Source organism: Manduca sexta, chromosome 1 (assembly GCF_014839805.1).
Source record: "Manduca sexta isolate Smith_Timp_Sample1 chromosome 1, JHU_Msex_v1.0, whole genome shotgun sequence".
Taxonomy (NCBI): domain Eukaryota; kingdom Metazoa; phylum Arthropoda; class Insecta; order Lepidoptera; family Sphingidae; genus Manduca; species Manduca sexta.
Window position 1 is genome coordinate 2260480 of NC_051115.1, and position 19023 is coordinate 2279502.

Genomic DNA, 19023 nt, shown 5'->3' on the forward strand with positions numbered 1-19023 from the left:
CTAGAGGTCCGAGGGCCTTCGTTAGTACATCAACAGGCATATCGTTACTTTTATATATTCTAACTTAACAATATTATTAGATACCTTTTCCCTAATAAAGTGAAACCTAGTATCTATATGCTTCGTCCTGCTGTGGTGTACAGGATTTCGAACAAGATTAATGGCACTTTGGCTGTCAGAAGCTAAGTTAACTGAACAAAGTATACCTGTTATCTCGTATATAAACCGACGTAAGTAACACGCTTCCTTCGTGGCAGACGCTAATGCCATATATTCTGACTCGGCCGAACTTAACGCAACAGTAGGTTGCTTCTTGGATTCCCATGATACTGGACCTCCACTTAACTTGTAAACATAACCGGTGTATGACCTTCTGTCGATTGGACAGTTTGCCCAGTCTGCGTCACAAAAACCCTTTAAAGGTTCTCTATTCTTCCTGTAAACCAATGAATAGTTTAGGGTACCTTTTAGGTATTGCAGAATCCTTTTAGCAGCATTCCAGTGTTCTTTAGTAAAACACGTATTAAATTGACTTAAATAGCTCGTGGCGTAAGCGATGTCTGGTCGTGTGTTTACCGCTAGATACATGAGGCATCCTATTAAGTTTTGATAAGGATAAGACTCACCGACTTGACCATCCATTCTTTTTCCATATTCTTTTTAATTAATGGAGTATCCACGGCCTTGCAATCCTTCATATTAAATTTTTCTAATATAGAAAGAATATAATTTCGCTGGTTCAACCTTATACTCTCGGAATCACTTTCAACTTGTAGTCCCAAATAACATTTCAGTATTCCGAGATCTTTTAATGAAAAATATTTCGACAAATCATTCTTGACAGTGTCAAATGTCAAATCAGAATTAAAGAAGACTATTATGTCATCAACAAAGATTCCTAATATTACAAGTTCTTTACCAAAAGTTTAGTATACACACAAGGTTCGGAAGGAGTTCCTATGAAACCTATTTTAGAAAGCGTTTCATTTAACTTTTATTCCAAGCTCGCGGTGCCTGTTTAAGACCGTAAAGAGATTTCTTCAATAAACAAACTTTTGTTTTTCTTTTACCCTTTTGAATAAAACCAAGAGGTTGCTCCATGAAAACTTCTTCTAAATCTCCGTTAAGGAAAGCTGTATCGACATCTAAGTGCTTCATTCTCAACTTCATATCTGCAGCTATCGCAAACAACGTGCGGAGGGAAGAATGACGAATCACTGGTGCGAACGTCTCCTTGTAGTCTACACTTTCAACTTGATGAAAACCTTTGACGACGAGTCTCGCTTTATACTTGGTAATATTACCATAAGCATCCCTTTTAATTTTGTAAATCCATTTACATGGTATAACCTTTTGTTAGGTCTATCTACTAAATTCCATGTATGGAGTTTCCTTAAGGAACTATACTCATCAACCATAGCATGTTGCCACTTATCAGCATCATCGGCATGAGTAGCTTCGTAATATGTCGTAGGCTCATTAGAATCTACCATTGACGTATTGTAAGCTTTATAAAAATTTGTTGGTTTTCTGTCTCTGGAAGGGTATCTGCGCTCAGGGTGCGATTCCTGTTCCAAATTCGCTGTCTCTTCTTCCACACTAGGCAGCCTTAAGTCAATGAGAGACTCTCGCTCTTCCAGAGTCACTGACTCTTTTGCACTTTCTAGATTTACTGGTAAAGTTGCTTCAGCCGCCGGGCTGATACTCTCATCACAGTCATAGAATTGACAGTCATGATCAAACTCAGACTCAATCTCTTTTTGCTCATCAAATAACAATATAGATTTTGACTGTGCGACAGACTCAGATTGCTTCTGCTTTAGCGCTGTAAAGCAATTTTCAAAAAGGTTGCATCTCTGGATATAATAACTTTTCGTGGGTTAGCAGGGTCCCTAAAAATATAAGTGCCTGGATTTTCAGAATAACCGACGAAAATTGCTTCCTGTGCCTTGACATCTAATTTCTTCCTGTGACACGAAGGTATATGGACTAGAGCTCTACAACCAAATACTTTTAGATGGCTAAGATCACCTTTTCGTCCATACCATTTGTCATAAGGAATTTGTCCACCTAAGGCTCGATGAGGAGACCTATTCTTAAGGTAAATGGCAACTTGGAATGCATCTTCCCAGAATGCTTTCGGTAGTGAACTTTCAGCTAGCAACGTTCTTGCCTTTTCTGTAACCGAACGATGGGTGCGTTCCGCTACTCCAACTTGCTGAGGACTATAAGGCGTCGTTGTTTGATGTTCAATACCTTTTGAAGCAAGATAATCAACAAACTCTTTATTCACGAACTCCTTACCTCCATCAGTCCTAATTGCTTTAATTGTTTTATCTAACTGATTTTCAACAAAACATTGAAACACACAAAATATATCTTTGACTTCTGTTTTAGAAGAAATAAAATAAGCAAACACTTTTCGCGTATAATCGTCTACTATTGTCAACATATATCTATTTCCTTGAAAAGAAGTTGTAGACACCGGTCCCATCAAATCCATATGGATCAGTTCCAAAGGGAAGTAGCCCTATTAAACGCTAACCTTTTGAAAGGTTTTCTTGCTTGTTTACCTTCCACGCAAGCGATACAACTAGTTTTATCTACTCCTGTATACTTTATACCTACCTTGTGATTTTTCAGTTGGTTCATGCCTATACGACACAAATGTCCTAACCTCTTATGCCAAATTTGATAACTATCCTGACAGCCAGAGTGCACATCTTGTGTCAAAAATTATCCGCCACATTCTCGGAAACATTTACAGTACCATCTAAAACGTACAGTCCACCACAGGGCGAGGCATGAGCAACAGATTCACCTGTAAAATTAAAAGTATCAGATTTATAAAAGTTACATCCATTTTTATCAAAAACACAAATAAAACCCTTTTCAACAGTTTTATATACAGATAATAAACTAGCTTTCAAATCTGGTATATAAGCAACATCACTAATATTGTTGACCACGTTCTCGGGCGTGTTTATTGAAATATTTCCAATTCCGCAGCACTTAATCTGTTCTCCATTTGCGACAGTAACAGTACCTTGATTCTGTATCGAGATATTCTGAAACCAGTCCCGTCTAGAAGTCATGTGTCTAGTACAACCTGAATCTACATAAATTATGTCCTTTCTTGGGTTTCCAGAAGTATTAAGACTTGTAAATATCGTATCATTGGTATTTACCGCATTGCCTTTCTCCTTCTTGTTTCTCTGTGGACAGTCTGGTCTCTTATGTCCAGGTGTCTTGCACTCATAACAAACTATATTCTTCTTCATTGACTTAGGCTTCTTCTTCGCATGAAAGACAGAGTCTAATGATGAAGCCACATCTTTGGACATTTCATTAAGCAGTTTTGTTTTCACCAACTCTGTAGTCACGTCTACATTGCAATTTTCTAAAGCCATAATGAGAGGTTCATACCTTGGAGTTAGACCTCCCAAAAGTATTGCAGCAATAGACTTGTCCTCTATGACTACATCAATATCCGCAAGATCCTGTGCGGTTGACATAACTGCGTTAATATATAGTTCAATATTTTTGAACTCTGATAGACTCAACCTGTACAGTCTACGCTCCAAAAATAATCTTCGTCCTATTCCCTTATCTTCAAAGGCTTTTTGCAAACAAGTCCATGCCTCAGATGCAGTTTTCGCACATCTTATATGGGTTATCGCTGCACCTTCTACTGATAAGCATATCTTTGCTAATGCCTTTGCGTCTTTGCGTACCTTTGTAGAGGCAGGGGTTGTGTCTCCATCTCGGTATCCACTAATTGTTTCCCATAAATCCTCATGGATAAGGTAATTTCGCATCTTGAACTTCCAAGTCGGATATCCATCTTTTATCCTCAAACAAGGAAATGGAAAAGATGTGATCGACGCAGGGGAATTTTTCATACTCGAAACATCTTCAGATTCATGTGACATTTTCAGACTATTACTATTTCCTAGTCACACAAAAATATATTCAACTTTATTTTACTAAATAACGTGAAAAAACTAAGAACTAAGCGTTCGTGCTGATAACGTGTTGTAAATATGGTATATGTTCTTAGTAATTAAATAAAGTTAGTAAAAAGATGTTATTGACATGAGTGTTTATTTCGGACTAAAGAGAAGTAACTATGGCAAACAAAATACAATTAGTTCTAAAAATAGAACATATAAAAATAATAAGTCACGACGAAGGTTACAATCTCCAACACAAACCTTCGGACCTTCATGTCGTCTGTTCCTAAGCTTATTTTTATGTCCTATTTATGACTTTGGGCTACAATGCGTTTAACAAACTCTGGCACTTACCAAATTTAGGCAATGGGTACGAAGTGTTCAATTCGAACGCGAACTGCTGTATCGTCTTCTGAATCCATTCCAGTAGAGGTCTGTAAATAAAACATAAATTCTGTGTTAGAATAAAAAAAAATTGTCAGGGTATTTGTAACACTCACTGATGTATCTTCTATAGACACGAACGTCCATGTAAACTATTTGTTCAAAATCTGAACGAAATGGCAACCAAAACGTCACTGTTATAACCTTTTTATCCACTTGAACGACAAATAATTTTATTAGTTTTTTATTCAAATCCAAGTTTACACTTAGACTCGCGTTTTTATATCATGAGCGCCACTCCGTACACAACCACAAGCTGTCAATGTTGACCATACTAAAGTCAGTTTGAATGGATAACAATTCAATTCAGTTGAACACAGTGAATGTTCAGAACGCCGAATCTAATACGTAAGTACATAAGTATATCGAAGGTGACACTCTTTTGCGACAGGCTGATCTCGAAACGCGATATTTATGGACCACTGCGGCGGGTTTCAACTAGTGTATGGTGGTCGGTATTCCGGAGGATATAAAATATACCCACCAACAACATTTAGCACCTAACAATATTATTCACATTAAAATACAAAATTTCAGCTTTCCCTATGTAAAACTATGATCGCAATCGCATCGAAACTCACCCAGACTCGTCCAGAATGATGGCCTTGTATTAGTAACTAGCTTTTGCCCGCGGCTCTGCCCGCGTTATAAAGTTTTTCAGGCTAAAGTTTTCCGTTATAAAAGTAGTGGTTTCCCGGGACCCTATGTTCTTCCCAGGGTCTCAAACTGACTCCATACCAAATTTCATCTTAATACGTTGGGTAGTTTTTGAGTTTAACACGTTCAGGCAGACAGATGCAGCGGGGGACTATGTTTTATAATATATTTTATACAACTTTTTAAGAGGAACAATCCCGTCATACATCATTGTTGCATAACTTTAACCGTTTACGCAGCGCACGCAACGGAAGCTCTCAAAACTAATAAATTGTCCCCATGTTTACAACATGTTTCATTACTGCTCCGCTCCTATTGGTCATAGCGTGATGATATATAACTTATAGCACTCCAAAAACAAAGGGATATTCAACACAAAAATATTTTTTCAGTTCGAACCGGTAGTTCCTGAGATTAGCCATTACTGCTCCGCTCCTATTGGGTATAGCGTGATGATATACTTATAGCATATAGCACTCCACGAACAAAGGGCTATCCAACGCAAAAAGAATTTTTCAGTTTGTACCGGTAGTTCCTAAGATTAGCCATTACTGCTCCGGTCCTATTGGTCATAGCGTGATGATATATAACTTAGAGCACTCCAAAAACAAAGGGCTATTCAACACAAAAAGATTTTTTTAGTTCGAACCGGTAGTTCCTGAGATTAGCCATTACTGCTCCGCTCCTATTAGGTATAGCGTGATGATATATTTATAGCATATAGCACTCCACGAACAAAGGGCTATCCAACGCAAAAAGATTTTTTCAGTTTGGACCGGTAGTTCCTAAGATTAGCCATTACTGCTCCGCTCCTTTTGGGTATAGCGTGATGATATATAGCCTATAGCACTCCACGAACAAAGGGCTATCCAATGCATAAGAATTTTTCAGTTTGGACCAGTAGTTCCTAAGATTAGCCATTACTGCTCCGCTCCTATTGGGTATAGCGTGATGATATATAGCCTATAGCACTCCACGAACAAAGGGCTATCCAACACAAAAAGAATTTTTCAGTTTGGACCGGTAGTTCCTGAGATTAGCGCGTTCAAACAAACAAACAAACAAACAAACAAACAAACTCTTCAGCTTTATATAATAGTATAGATATCTAGGACTCACCCAGACTCATCCAGTATGACTTGCTGGTCGCTATACAGGCTGACTTCGGGCGGGACGTCTTCGGGCGTCTCCGGAGTACCTTCGGGCGCGTTCGTGGTGATTTCCGTGGAGTTGTCTTGGACGGTCGGCGCCGCTCGTCGCTGGAGGCGGCAGACTGCTATCGCCATCATGTGTGGTGGCATTGGGGGGGATGTCGCGAATTCGTCTTGTAGCTGGAGTTGGGAATAATGCGTCATTACTGACCTATTCATTGACATTATATACCTTTTTTCATCATCATCATCATCATCATCGTCATCATCATCATCATCATCATCATCATCATCATCATCATCATCATCATCATCATCATCATCATCATCATCCCATAGCAGTCCGTTGCTGTACATAGGCCTATCCTAAGGCACACCACAGTGCCCTGTCTGCTAGACCCTAGCGCGGGATTCTCACACAATCCCATACAAAAAGATTAGGTATTATAAATGTAGTCATACTGGTACCCCTACAAGAAAATGAAGTATTATAAAAGTAAGGATTTCTTACCAATCTATGTCCCAAATAGAAGCCAGCTTCCTCCGTGGCTATGATAGGCATGTTGGTCAAAGACACGTGGAATCTGGAAGAAACCAATACCATATTCAATACTGTGGCTAACTTCATTTAAGATGATGATGAGAGTAAAAAAAGAATAGATTCAGACAGCTGAGTACCATAGAAAGCAGTGCAAGAAAATGATGATATATTTTTAGAAGTTTTTAAGAGGAAAAATTCAATCATGATTGTTGTATAACTTTAACAGGAAAGGCAAAAAAAGGCATCTAAGGCGGCCCTAAACAACAAGAGTCCCCAGGCGCAAGTAAAAAAAGCGAGGAAGCTCCAGTCGGACTCAAAAAACTCGATTTCATAAGTTTCGTCGGTAAAATTATAAATGAAAATTATATGGGACTACACGGGGAGCATCAGCATTCAAGTAAACAATGAATCATCAAAATCGGTTCACCTAGCCAAAAGTTCTGAGGTAACAAACATTTAAAAAAAACAGAAATACAGTCGATTTACATTAGAACTTCCTCTTTTTTTGAACTCGGTTAAAAAGGTCCTCTAAGGCTCCTGTAGCGGTAGGCCCCGGGCGACCCCCCCCCCCCTGCCACCTTGGTTACGAGTAATACCTAGTATAGAATACACAAAATCATGCATAGGTATACCATATTCTGCTTACCTGTCTCTGACTATCGTCAGTTTGAAGGTGGCTCGTAAATTGGGCTCGTCGAGGCACGGGAATGTGGAGCGAGCGTGCGTCAACCAAAACCTGGATACCGCGCACCGACTGTGAAAAATATATTACTAAATTTAATAATTAGGGGTTTCGTACGTCAAAAGGAACCCTTACTCCAGTTTGATAAGAAGGCAGACATGTCTACGCTCATGATTTAAATAATTCGATCTAAAATGACACCTAAGTCTTAACTTTTTAACTGTTGATAAGGGTTTTGGACGGCACTCCACTTACTGCTTACATTATGATTTCTTATGTTTACGCGAATGTTAGACATTGAAATTAAATTAATTTTCCGGATTCTATTGCGGTTTTTTGTTTTTTATTTTTCTCCCGACGTTTCGAAGACTTTGCAGCGTTCATGGTCACGGGCGGGACTGAGGTGTTGTTCATCCGTAAAGTCAAAGTTACAATATCTACCTACATTTTACAATTATACTATTTTTTTAAATTTTAGCTGTTGGTGGTCCGATCTACGCAGAATGAGCTCACAGTGTCTTGAGGTCTGGCAGCCGGTCTTTTGGGTTCCGATTTAATTAAATGTAGAACTGGATCCCAGGCTTGTGCAAGCTTCCAACCATCTTCCCTATTGAAATTAGGATGTTTTTTAATTTCAATAGCCTCGCGAATCATCCTGGGCAGGAATCGGTGTTCGTCGGGAGAAAAATAAAAAAAAAAACCGCGATAGAATCCGGAAAATTAGTTTAATTTCAATACCGTTTACATTTTCAAAAATATATTTTCAAAAATATTTATAAATTAATTTCAAAAATATTAGCACAAACGCTCTCAACTTGAAGACAGCATCTTGAGATTTTCGCTTTTTAATAAACTACTTTCAACAACATCTCAAATGATATCTTAAGTCATAGTATATGACGAATCTTTACAAATGAGTTTTGTTTATTTAACGCCGACACAGCTGAGATCAAGCTCTTAAATAACAACTTAAGCTTCGTTTATTAAATAGTACAGTTAACAGTACATTAAACGCCTACATGAGATCGTACTCAAATGTGCGATTGAGTTATTCGTACGGAACTAAGGTTATGTTTGTGTATATGGTATTACTCACTGCCTATGAGTTCCAGTTAGAAAGAATCCTCTCTGCTTATCACTTCTCTCTAACTTCGTGATGAAACGTAGACTCAATGTGTAGTTGTATTTGCGTCGAAGTTTATCCTGAAAATAGAAGATTTTAGCCAGCTTTAGGTACCCTAGCGTCTGGGACGATGATTCTAGTAACTGAAAAGAGAAGGGCGTACTTCGGTGTGACGTCACCAGGCATAATGCGGACGTAAGAAAGAGATAGCGAGATCTTACTACGCACCCACGCGTATTCATTGCAATTTGGTATATATTTTTTAACTTAGCAATTTTATATATAATATAATTTAAATATAATTTAAATTTAATATGACGAAATTTTAAAGGCAGAAATATCCATGATTATTAATTATTTTTACATTTTTCTTTCAACTGCGAGAACTAATCACTAACTAGACGTGAATTTAAATTCTTTACTTGCCAATACTTGTTTAGTTACCCAGATTAAAGCCGAAACAAAATGTATGAAAATGGACCTTGAGGTATCGCCTTAAGTTTGATGCTGGTTTCATAAAATGGTTTTCTTTTTCACATATGTTTTAGTTATCTATCTTCTATATACTTACAGCTTTACTTGTTTTAACGTTAAGAAGTGGTTAAGAATTGCTTTAATAGCTGTCAAAATCATCACCGGTTTAACGGACCTAATAAAATCAGCCTGCATCCTTCAGCGACTTTTATGAAGTCATCTGTCCTCGTGGATGGACGTGTACTGCGCTTGCTCATTCGTGGCCTCCACTCCAGAACCTTCATGCCCTATCAGCCATCAGTTCTAGCTATGTAACTCATTTAATAGTAACCAAGATTTACCTTAAACTCAATATACGTCTGATCAGCAGCGGGGTAGTCCAAGGTCTTCGCGATCTTGGGGCCCAGCGACCCACCAGATTTGAACAAGGCGCGTTCAGTCACATTCATGTCTCGCACGTTCAGGACCACGAAGCTCGTGTCTCTGTCCACGCGGAAGTCGATAGACACCTCACCTGGAAGAAGGAAAGAATATTGAAAATTCAACCGAGTAGGAAAAACGAAGGGAGAGACCCACCACTAGAACTCTTGTAAGCCAGGATCAGGTTGATACAACTAAGATAATAATAACATCAGTCCTGTATCAACTGTTGCCAATAAGCCTGATATTGTGATAGTAGATCGATTGTCGCGCCGGGCAATACTTGTTGATGTCACCATTCCGCATGACGATAACCTTGTTAAAGCCGAAAAGGATAAAATGTCTAAATATTTAGACTTGGCACATGAGGTCACCGACATGTGGGATGTGGACTCTACAATTATTGTTCCGATTGTCGTTTCTGCGCATGGATTGATACCAAAGAGCCTCGACCAACATCTTCGGAAGCTCTCAATTGGCCGTTGGGTCGGAGGCCAGATGCAGAAGGCAGTATTGCTGGACACGGCGCGCATTGTGAGGCGATTCATCACTTTGAATCCCTAACCGCCGGTGGCCTGGGTCTTGCGCTTCGCCATCGGAGGGTCATACATTTTTTATATTTTTATATGCATGTTTTTTTTTAAATGTATATGTAAAAATGTAAAAAAAAACCTTTAAAATAAAGAGAATTGACATCAGTCCTGTATTATATATTGTCCCACTGTTGGGCACGGGCCTCCTCTACTACTAAGAGGGATAAGGCCTTAGTCCACTACGCTGGCCTAGTGCGGATTGGTAAAATTCACACCTTCGAAATTCCTATAGAGGAACTTCTCAGATGTGCAGGTTTCCTCACGATGTTTTCCTTCACCATTAAAGCGAACGATAAATTCACAAAGAATACACACATGATTTTAGAAAAGTCAGAGGTGTGTGCCCTTGACATTTGAACCTGCGGACATTTGTCTTGGCAGTCCGTTCCACACTCAACTCAAAGAGAATTATAATATATATGGACTCAACTCATCATGTAACGGTTGGATGTCATGTCACGAACAATCTACGGCGGACCATAGGCAATATTGATACTACGGGCTGGCTCGAGTGGAAGTTGCGGCATTCAACCTCCGTGGCAAGGCCTTAGCTTTGGCTTTGGCTTTGCTTGGCATGTGCTGTGTCTTTACAATACATTGCATTTTTTTTTTATTTCTCTGAATGACGAGACGTGCTTGCCGTTCGCCTGATGGTAAGCGATACGATCCATAAACAGCAGAAACACCAACACCTTGAATTACAAAGTGTTTGGTATTCCACTGCGCTCACCATCGTGAGACATGATGTTAAATCTTATTATGTCAAGTAGTTACGTCTAGTATTTGTTAAAAATAACTTTAGTTTCCTTTACTTTCGCCAAGTGGCTTAGGGCGGCAAGCACGATTCTGATCACCGATCTATGTAAAAAAAAACTGCTATAATAAAAAAAATACCTCTCAACTCTCCAGTGGTGAGATTGGGGTGCAGCCACAAACTATAGTGTTTGGGGATCACAAAAGTGGGTAGACGAGCCCCCCTCCAGGGAAACACCGCCCCACTGGTAGATATGCGCTCTCTGTAACAAAAATATTATGCCTGAGACTATCCTCCGTTTCTAACGATCTCAATCGTTTTTATCTATCTCAAAAATGGACCAATCAGCACAAAGTATTTTTTGATATAACAAATGAGTTATTTTGATTGGTTCGCGGAATTGGATTGAAGATTGAGATCAGGATTGGTTTTTGAAATTGGCTGTTAAATGAGTGCTTCGGTGGCGTAGTTGTATTGGGTTCACGGTACGATGCTCTAATTAGTCCCAGGCTCGAATCCCGGGCTTGGACAATATGGTACGGACTTCAACTGATCAGTATTAACTTAGAGTGGTATCACATCAATGGATCACAGCCTTGGCGAAATGTGGGTGTTCTGGTTGCACTTTTGCCTTGGAGACACTAGCGTAGCTTAGAGAGGCCCTATATCTAAATTTATTCGGGGCCTTTTAGGGTAGTGCAAACTTTTAGGCACCCGCTTAGTTTAATGTAGGTATGCGCCAAGAGGGGCCCTAAGCTCGGAGGCTCTATAACTCTCATACGGCTGATATGGCGGCAGCTACGTCCCTGTTTCGGGATAAAATTGTAATGTGTCTTTGTTTTTTTTTCTCAGAAGAATGAGTAGTGGCCAAGATATCTTACTTATTTGCTGCAGCTGCGCTGGCTTCTGCGTCCGTTGGCGGCTGTCCAGGCAGCAGGGTAACTTCGGCAGCACACGGACAATCTATAGACAAGATATTGGTATAATGGTCTTTCATACTTATAGCTAGCAAAGTTAAAATGAACCCACAGCACTTTATGGTTACAGTGGGTCCAATAGAAAGTCGACTGACGAGAAATTGTTACGCGCCGCTATCCTAGCCGATGACTTCGGGCGTTTCCGGAAGTATTCTGCTTAGCTGACAGAAGACAAGATATGTCACGCGGCGACTTCTATTATTATCTCTGGTTGAACGTTGTCAAAAAATGTCTAAAATCAAAAATGGTATTCTGTAATTATTTTGCTGATATAATGTTTACTGTAAAAGGAGCGTTTAATAAGATCATTACCCTTCGACAGACACAATTATCCTGGACCCGGATATACACAGTTGATTCCGGAACGCGACACTTAAAGGGTTTTAACATCCTATGTACGGTTGCTCTCCGGCCAGATATAAAATATATCCTACCACCAGTAACGAAAACAAAGTATTAATTTTAATTAGGCACCAAAATTGTCTAAAAGTATGAAGGGCCATTTTGACATTTAGCAAAGGTGAGAATAGTCCAATCAAAGACTTAGGACTTTGGTTGCTTTAAATTTGGTAACATTTTAGAATCTTTAGGGGGGGGCAGCTGCCCCTCCCTGTTCCCCAGTAGCGACACCCTTGATGAATATATTTCTCACCTGGTTGCGGAGTGGCGTAGACGACCAGCAGTGCGACCACGAAGATGGTGCCGAAGATGAGCGCTGTGATGCATATCGCTCGTCGTTGGGAGCACACTGCTACCGGAGTGTCCCGCAATTCCCTCGCTTCCCGGGCTTTGTCTGTATCTGAAATAAGTAAACCTCACGTTGGACATCATGGGCTATCTGTAAATTACGTCACCAGAAGGAAGGGGACACAAAGTGTGACGTTATGTGACAAAAAGGCGAGGTTATGGTTCGTGACGTCACATGTCAAGGTCTGCAGTATTAAAACACAAGATTAATTATAAGCATCGATATACAGGGTCATATTGACATTGCGTTACTGAATGAAACCACATACTCGTCTTCACTTTTGTCTACGTTGTGCCAAAAATCATACATTAATAACTAATAGTTTGACGAAAAATCCTGGTTTTAGTTTTCGGATTTTTGATAATTTTGTAGTTTAATACGAATATGGCGTGCGTTAGTGTATTTCTGACTGAAAGTATGATGTTGCTAGTACAACGAATTATCTAAGAGTAGTATTGGTGGCTTTAGGGCGCGTAAAATTAAAATTACTTTTTATTAATACCTATTTTGTTCGAAATTTACACTTTTTTGTTTTACATCTACGGCTTAAGTAACTTCTTGTAAATGGTTATTTTCAATTAAATAAGTATGTATTTGGTTTCATTTTGTAATGCGATGTCAAAATGACCCAGTATATATAATAATAATAAAATAATAATAATATTAGCCCTGTATTGTAAACTTGCCCACTGCTGAGCACGGGCCTCTTCTACTACTGAGAGGGATTAGGCCTTAGTCCACCACGCTGGCCTAGTGCGGGTTGATAAACTTCACACACCTTCAAAATTCCTGTAGAGAACTTCTCAGATGTGCAGGTTTCCTCACGATGTTTTCCTTCACCGTTAAAGCGAACGATAAATTCACAAAGAATACACACATGATTTTAGAAAAGTCAGTGGTGTGTGCCCTTGGGATTTGAACCTGCGGACATTCGTCTTGGCAGTCCGTTCCACAACCAACTAGGCTATCGCCGCTCGCTGTGTGTATAATATGTACTATGTACTAGATTTGGCGTTCCGAACATTCACTGTGTTCAACTGAATTGAACTGTCATCCATTCAAACTGATTTTAATATGGTGTCAATATTGATGCTTGTGGTTGTGTACGGAGTGGCGCTCATAATATAAAAACGCGAGTCTAACTGTAAACCTGGATTTGAAAATAAAAAAATAGTGGAATAAGTAAAATTATTTGTTGTTCAAGTGAATTAATAGATTATAACAGTGACGTTTCGGTTGCCATCTTAGTTCACATTTTGAACAAATAGTTTACATGGATGTTCGTGTCTATAGAATACATGTCAATGATTATAAGCCATTCAAATTAGATAGTACGGGTGCGTGTCAAAAACAGAAAAGGGACGAAATACTTACATGTGACGTCAGAGGACATTACAATATGAATGTATGAAATATGAATTACTGCGTCATTTCTCATTGAATTTTAATTATGTTTTTTACAGCAGGACTTCCTTTTTCGTATTAATTGCTGTTACATATTAAAAATGCACAAAATTAAACAAAGTCGAATATGCTATTAACTTACCCGCCAAAAACGCTACATCGTCCAAATCTTGATCAACCATGTTTCGCCAGGCTGCCACTGAAACAATACAAAATAATTAGATTTTTAGGCTCATAATATTCTAGTAAGTAAATTAGATCTAGGACACCACTGATTAACTTTACACTGCTTAACTTAATTATCACTGATTAACTTAACTTTGCTTTGCTCGACTATCCACTTTATACGCCCAATATGTCGGATGACAATTCTCATGATACGACCTCTCCGATAAATATATATTTGGAACTGTCAATCTCCTTCGTTTATCTTCTCACATTAACAAAAGTATTCATCATAAAGACATTTAACTTTAATACCTCAGTAATCTGCAGTCTGTTAATAGTGATGTGCCAACTGGGGATAAACACAACTCAAGCTAACTCGAAATGAAATTCACGTAACTCGAATTCAACTCGAGTTAACTGGGTAAAATGAAACTGAGTAATGATTTGTTTTGAGTTATTTTTACAAATGTAATGACTCACCAATAAAAAAGGAATTTATTTATTCATCATGTATTTGTTTTATGTGTTTAAGATTAAATCTTGGTAACATAAATAAAGTAAGTATTTAAACTTGAGTTAAAGAAAATTCAACTCGAGTTGACTCGATCTAAAGCCAACTCGAGTTGACACATATATATCTGTAACAACGTGACATTGGTGGAATAACTTCATAATCAAGCTCGTCACTATATTGTGGTTCTGTATTATTCTGAATAATGACACTGTCGATTATGACAATAGATTTATTAATTAAGACTACAAACATAATTATAATCAGACATGACCAGACGCTATCGGGACGTAAAGTGTGCGGAAGTGACAGTGGCCCGAAGGACGCCACATAGTGATGTCACTTTAGTAAGCTGAGACTACATCACTATGTAACAGTCACCAGTAATCAAAGAAGAAGATGTTTAGCAAGTCGTTGTGCAAGCCAGCCCTAGTGTCACAAAAATATCGTTTAAGGCAATTTGCCTTTCTACCGACGATATTCACAAGTTACCTTTCGCAGATCCGTTCCTATCGGCTTTGTACTTGCCGATCGGCTCCATTTGTATGCCGTCCATCTCACGCGGACCACGGCATGCTTACCAACATCTGTGAACAAAATCAGCAATGGATTAAACTTATTTATTGGTAGGTCTCTCATATATGAGTCCGCCTGGGTAGGTACCAGCGCAATGTATATTTGTGTCAAGCAGTGTGTAGTCACTGTTGTGTTCCAGTTTGAACATTGTAGCCAGTGTAACTACTGGACATAATGAGACTTAACATATGTCTCAGGATGGCGAGCGCAGTGGAATACCAAACAATACTTTGTAATTCAAGGTGTTGGATGTTTCTACTGTTTATGGGCGGTTGTATCGCTTACCATCAGGCGATCGGCAAGCTCGTCTCGTCATTCAAAGAAAGAAAGAGGTTGCGTGCTTGTAAAAAATGTCATAGGTTGGGATTTACACGGGAATATTTTGACATACTGAGTTCCACGCGGGCGAAGCCGCGAGCACAGCTAGTAAATTAGATTTTTGACATCTTTACTTTTTTTTGGGCCACGTTTCAATTAATAAATTAGTATCTTATGTCTATTATAATTTTTTATTCTAGTTCCATTCGATTTTTAAAACAATAACTATTCGGAAACCATTAAAAAGTTCCTTTTGAAAAAGTTTTACTCACGCACAAAAGTGTTTGTTTACGAAATTATGACGCATAGAAAGCTCGAAGGGCGCGTCCCTCACAAGAGGGAAGAAAGGGTCCTAAGTACTTCTAATGATGGGGTTATGACTATCGATGTTTCTAGAATGTGAGAGATTTATTTATTTGAGGTTAGAATTTGGTATTTATAGAACCTAAACTACAGAACAATAAAAACTTAAATAAGGTCAGTCGGGGGAAGTGCGCCATAAAATTTTCATAGCTGGATTCAATGCAAAATAATTTCTTTTTGTGCTGACTTAAGAATGTAATTTTATTAATTTAAGAATATTTGGTATTTTGTGATAACAACCTATAGCCATTCAAGGAAATCGGACCATAAATTAATAATATTTTGCTCAAAGTAAAAAATGGTAGGAGGGGCACTTGCCTGCGGAAATGGGGTCAGTGGGCCTATGTAAAAAAAACGCCAATATGAAACATTATAAAGAAAACACTCACTTTAGTCCATAGAGAAATAAGTTTTACTCGCATTGCTCTTGGATAATTTTTAATCACTCAATATTATAACAAACTATGGCTGTCAAATCAAATTCGGGGTAAGTGCGCCATATATATGTAAATCAGGGCTTGAAAACATTTTAGATTTTTTTTTTGATATATAATTTTTGTTATGTTAGAGTTTTGTGTGCGGATATGTTGGAATAAAAAAATGGTAGCCCTAATATAAAATCCATTATATTTCTAAAAACTAAGAAAAAACATACAAAAATGTAGGAATTAACAATTTTGAATGCGTTATAACTCAATTACTTAGAATTTGGCCTTATGACATTTGATATGTTTTAGCTGCATTATATCCAGATAACGTGCCTGATCGAACAGTTGCAACCTATTCACGTAAACTTGCTCTAGACCAAGGTATTTCAGTTTTTCTTTTGTAAAAACGAATTAACTAATACGCCCTTTTATTTAAGTCGGCTCAAAACAAAATACCTTGAGTACAACAAATTCTGCTGTTAAGTATAACATTTTAATAATAATAATTCATATTAGTAAAACTTATTCTCAAAAAGGTTGGTTATATATGGATCAGGGGCAAGTGCGCCATACGACTATTAACTGTGGCGCACTTGCCCTACTCGACAATTTTAGGTACATTTTTTCGCATTGCTAAAAAATCCTTTATTTTAGTATATATAAATAAAATTCAGGCAGGAAGTTAAAATAAAAGGTTTAAACTATGTATTCACCTTACTGGTTTACTGAAATATGTTAAATATCTTGAAATATTTGATGTTATTTTTCAGGGGGTCATCTCGGTTTACAGGTCTAAATGACACTTAAAATAAAATGGCGAATAAATCGTATTAAAATGAACATAGCCATTTATGTTTTTTAGTGGAACTGTATTTCAGTTAGTAGCATAGATGTAAGATTGCGGTAATTGTATAACATCAATAGTTCTCGATTTTTTTAGGGTAGGTGCACTTACCCCGTCGGCGCACTTGCCCCACCTGACCTTAACAATAAGAAAAAGCATTGTATATTTTTTTTCTATATCATGTATTATGGCATACCTTAAACTGATTTTGAAAAGAGCAACACTAAAGTTTCTTGCCCGTTCTCTAGTGAGAACTGCACAAACTGGTGGTAGAGTTAAACGGAATCTAAATAATGTATAACATTACAGGTTCAAATAAATTATTTAATTTCCTAATTTTAAAGAGGTTACCGCGACGGCGTACTTGTATTAGGGACTGCAGTGCTGAGGTTTCGGGTTCGAATCCCTGGCCAGTGCTTTGGGATTTTTTACTCAGTATCGGCCTGGAGTCTCGAATGTGTGCCGATTTGGTGATAGGCTTGCCCCTTTTCCAATAATGGGACCACGGCACGGCGGAAATTGGGTACACCACCTTCGTCTTTGCCTACATCCTAGGGGATAAAAGCGTGAGTGTGTATTGTTTTGTCAATACTAAACAACAATGTAACTCTTATGGCGTTTACTTTAGCGACGTTTTGTTGTGGCAACTTTAATGGCTGTTACTTTAGTGACGTTTGTGTTGTGGTAACTCTTATGGCGTTTACTTTAGTAAGGTTTGTGTTGCAGCAACTCTTATGGCGTTTACTTTAGCAACGTTTGTGTCGTGGTTACTCTTATGGCGTGACTCTAGTTAAGTTTGTGTTGTGGTAACTGTTATGGCGTTTACTTTAGTGAAGTTTGTGTTGTGATAACTATTATGGCGTTTACTTTAGTGAAGTTTGTGTTGTAGCAACTCTTATTGCTGTTAGTTTAGTGACGTTTGTGTTGTGCTAACTCTTATGTCTGTTACTTTAGTGACGTTTGTGTTGCAGCAACTCTTATGGCGTTTACTTTGGCGACGTCTGTGTTTGTAGCAACTCTTATATCGTTTACTTTAGTCAAGTTTGTGTTGCAGCAACTCTTATGGCGTTTACTTTAGTAAAGTTTGTGTTGTGGCCACTCTTATTGGTTTAATTTAAGATATTACTAATCCAGTTAATAGTTTCGCTGCGTATCGTAGAAATATCGATAGTTTGTCACATCGCTATGTGATGAAATGCGTAGGCATTTCCCGCCCTTGCGTATTTTTCCCGCCTTTTTAGCCTAGCACGCTTCCCCGCTGCCCCATTAACGCAGTGTTTTCACACTTGTCTATGCACTTTCACAGACAATAAAGAAAAACATAACTACGTATCTTTGGAGAGGTTTTACGCACCAGAATGACAAACAATATTCTTTTTTGTAAATGACGATATGAGCCTGCTCGCCTGATGGTAAACGATCGCACATAAACAGTAGAAACACCAACACCTTGAATTACTAAGTATTGTTTGGTATTCCACTGCGCTCGCCATCCTGAGACGTGAGATGTTAAGTCTTATGTCCAGTTGTTACACTGGCTACAATGTTCTTCAAACCGGAACACAACAGTGACTGCACACTGCTTGTTAGTAAAAATAGACATGGCGGTGATAACCATAAGAAAGAAAATTTTAAATGAAATTATGCCATACAAAAATATTACGTATATTCTAAATAATAGTATGATAATATCTACTGTGTTACATACTGTCCCACTGTACGGACCTCCTCTACTACTGAGAGGGATTAGGCCTTAGTCCACCACGCTATAGTGCGGTTAGATTTCACACCCCCTTTAAAAAATCCTATAGAAAACTTCTCAGGTATACAGGTTACTTCACGATGATTTCCTTTATCGTTTAAGCAAGCGATAATTCACAAAGAATACACATAA

The 19023-nt window shown here is 38.3% G+C and overlaps 1 protein-coding gene across 1 annotated transcript in view; it reads right to left on the bottom strand.

Moving 5' to 3' along the window:
- Window positions 1-19023, bottom strand: part of LOC115452607 (alanine/arginine aminopeptidase) — a 40022-nt gene that overhangs the window by 18621 nt on the left and 2378 nt on the right. The window contains exons 2-12 of the mRNA XM_037436508.1: window positions 15093-15187; window positions 14064-14120; window positions 12422-12568; window positions 11674-11755; window positions 10933-11054; window positions 9367-9539; window positions 8525-8631; window positions 7393-7500; window positions 6717-6789; window positions 6174-6385; window positions 4308-4387 (exon numbers count right to left, since the gene is read on the bottom strand). Of these exons, the coding sequence (XP_037292405.1) occupies window positions 4308-4387; window positions 6174-6385; window positions 6717-6789; window positions 7393-7500; window positions 8525-8631; window positions 9367-9539; window positions 10933-11054; window positions 11674-11755; window positions 12422-12568; window positions 14064-14120; window positions 15093-15156 (1225 nt within the window). The 5' untranslated portion in view covers window positions 15157-15187. The remainder of the gene's footprint in view (window positions 1-4307; window positions 4388-6173; window positions 6386-6716; window positions 6790-7392; window positions 7501-8524; window positions 8632-9366; window positions 9540-10932; window positions 11055-11673; window positions 11756-12421; window positions 12569-14063; window positions 14121-15092; window positions 15188-19023) is intronic.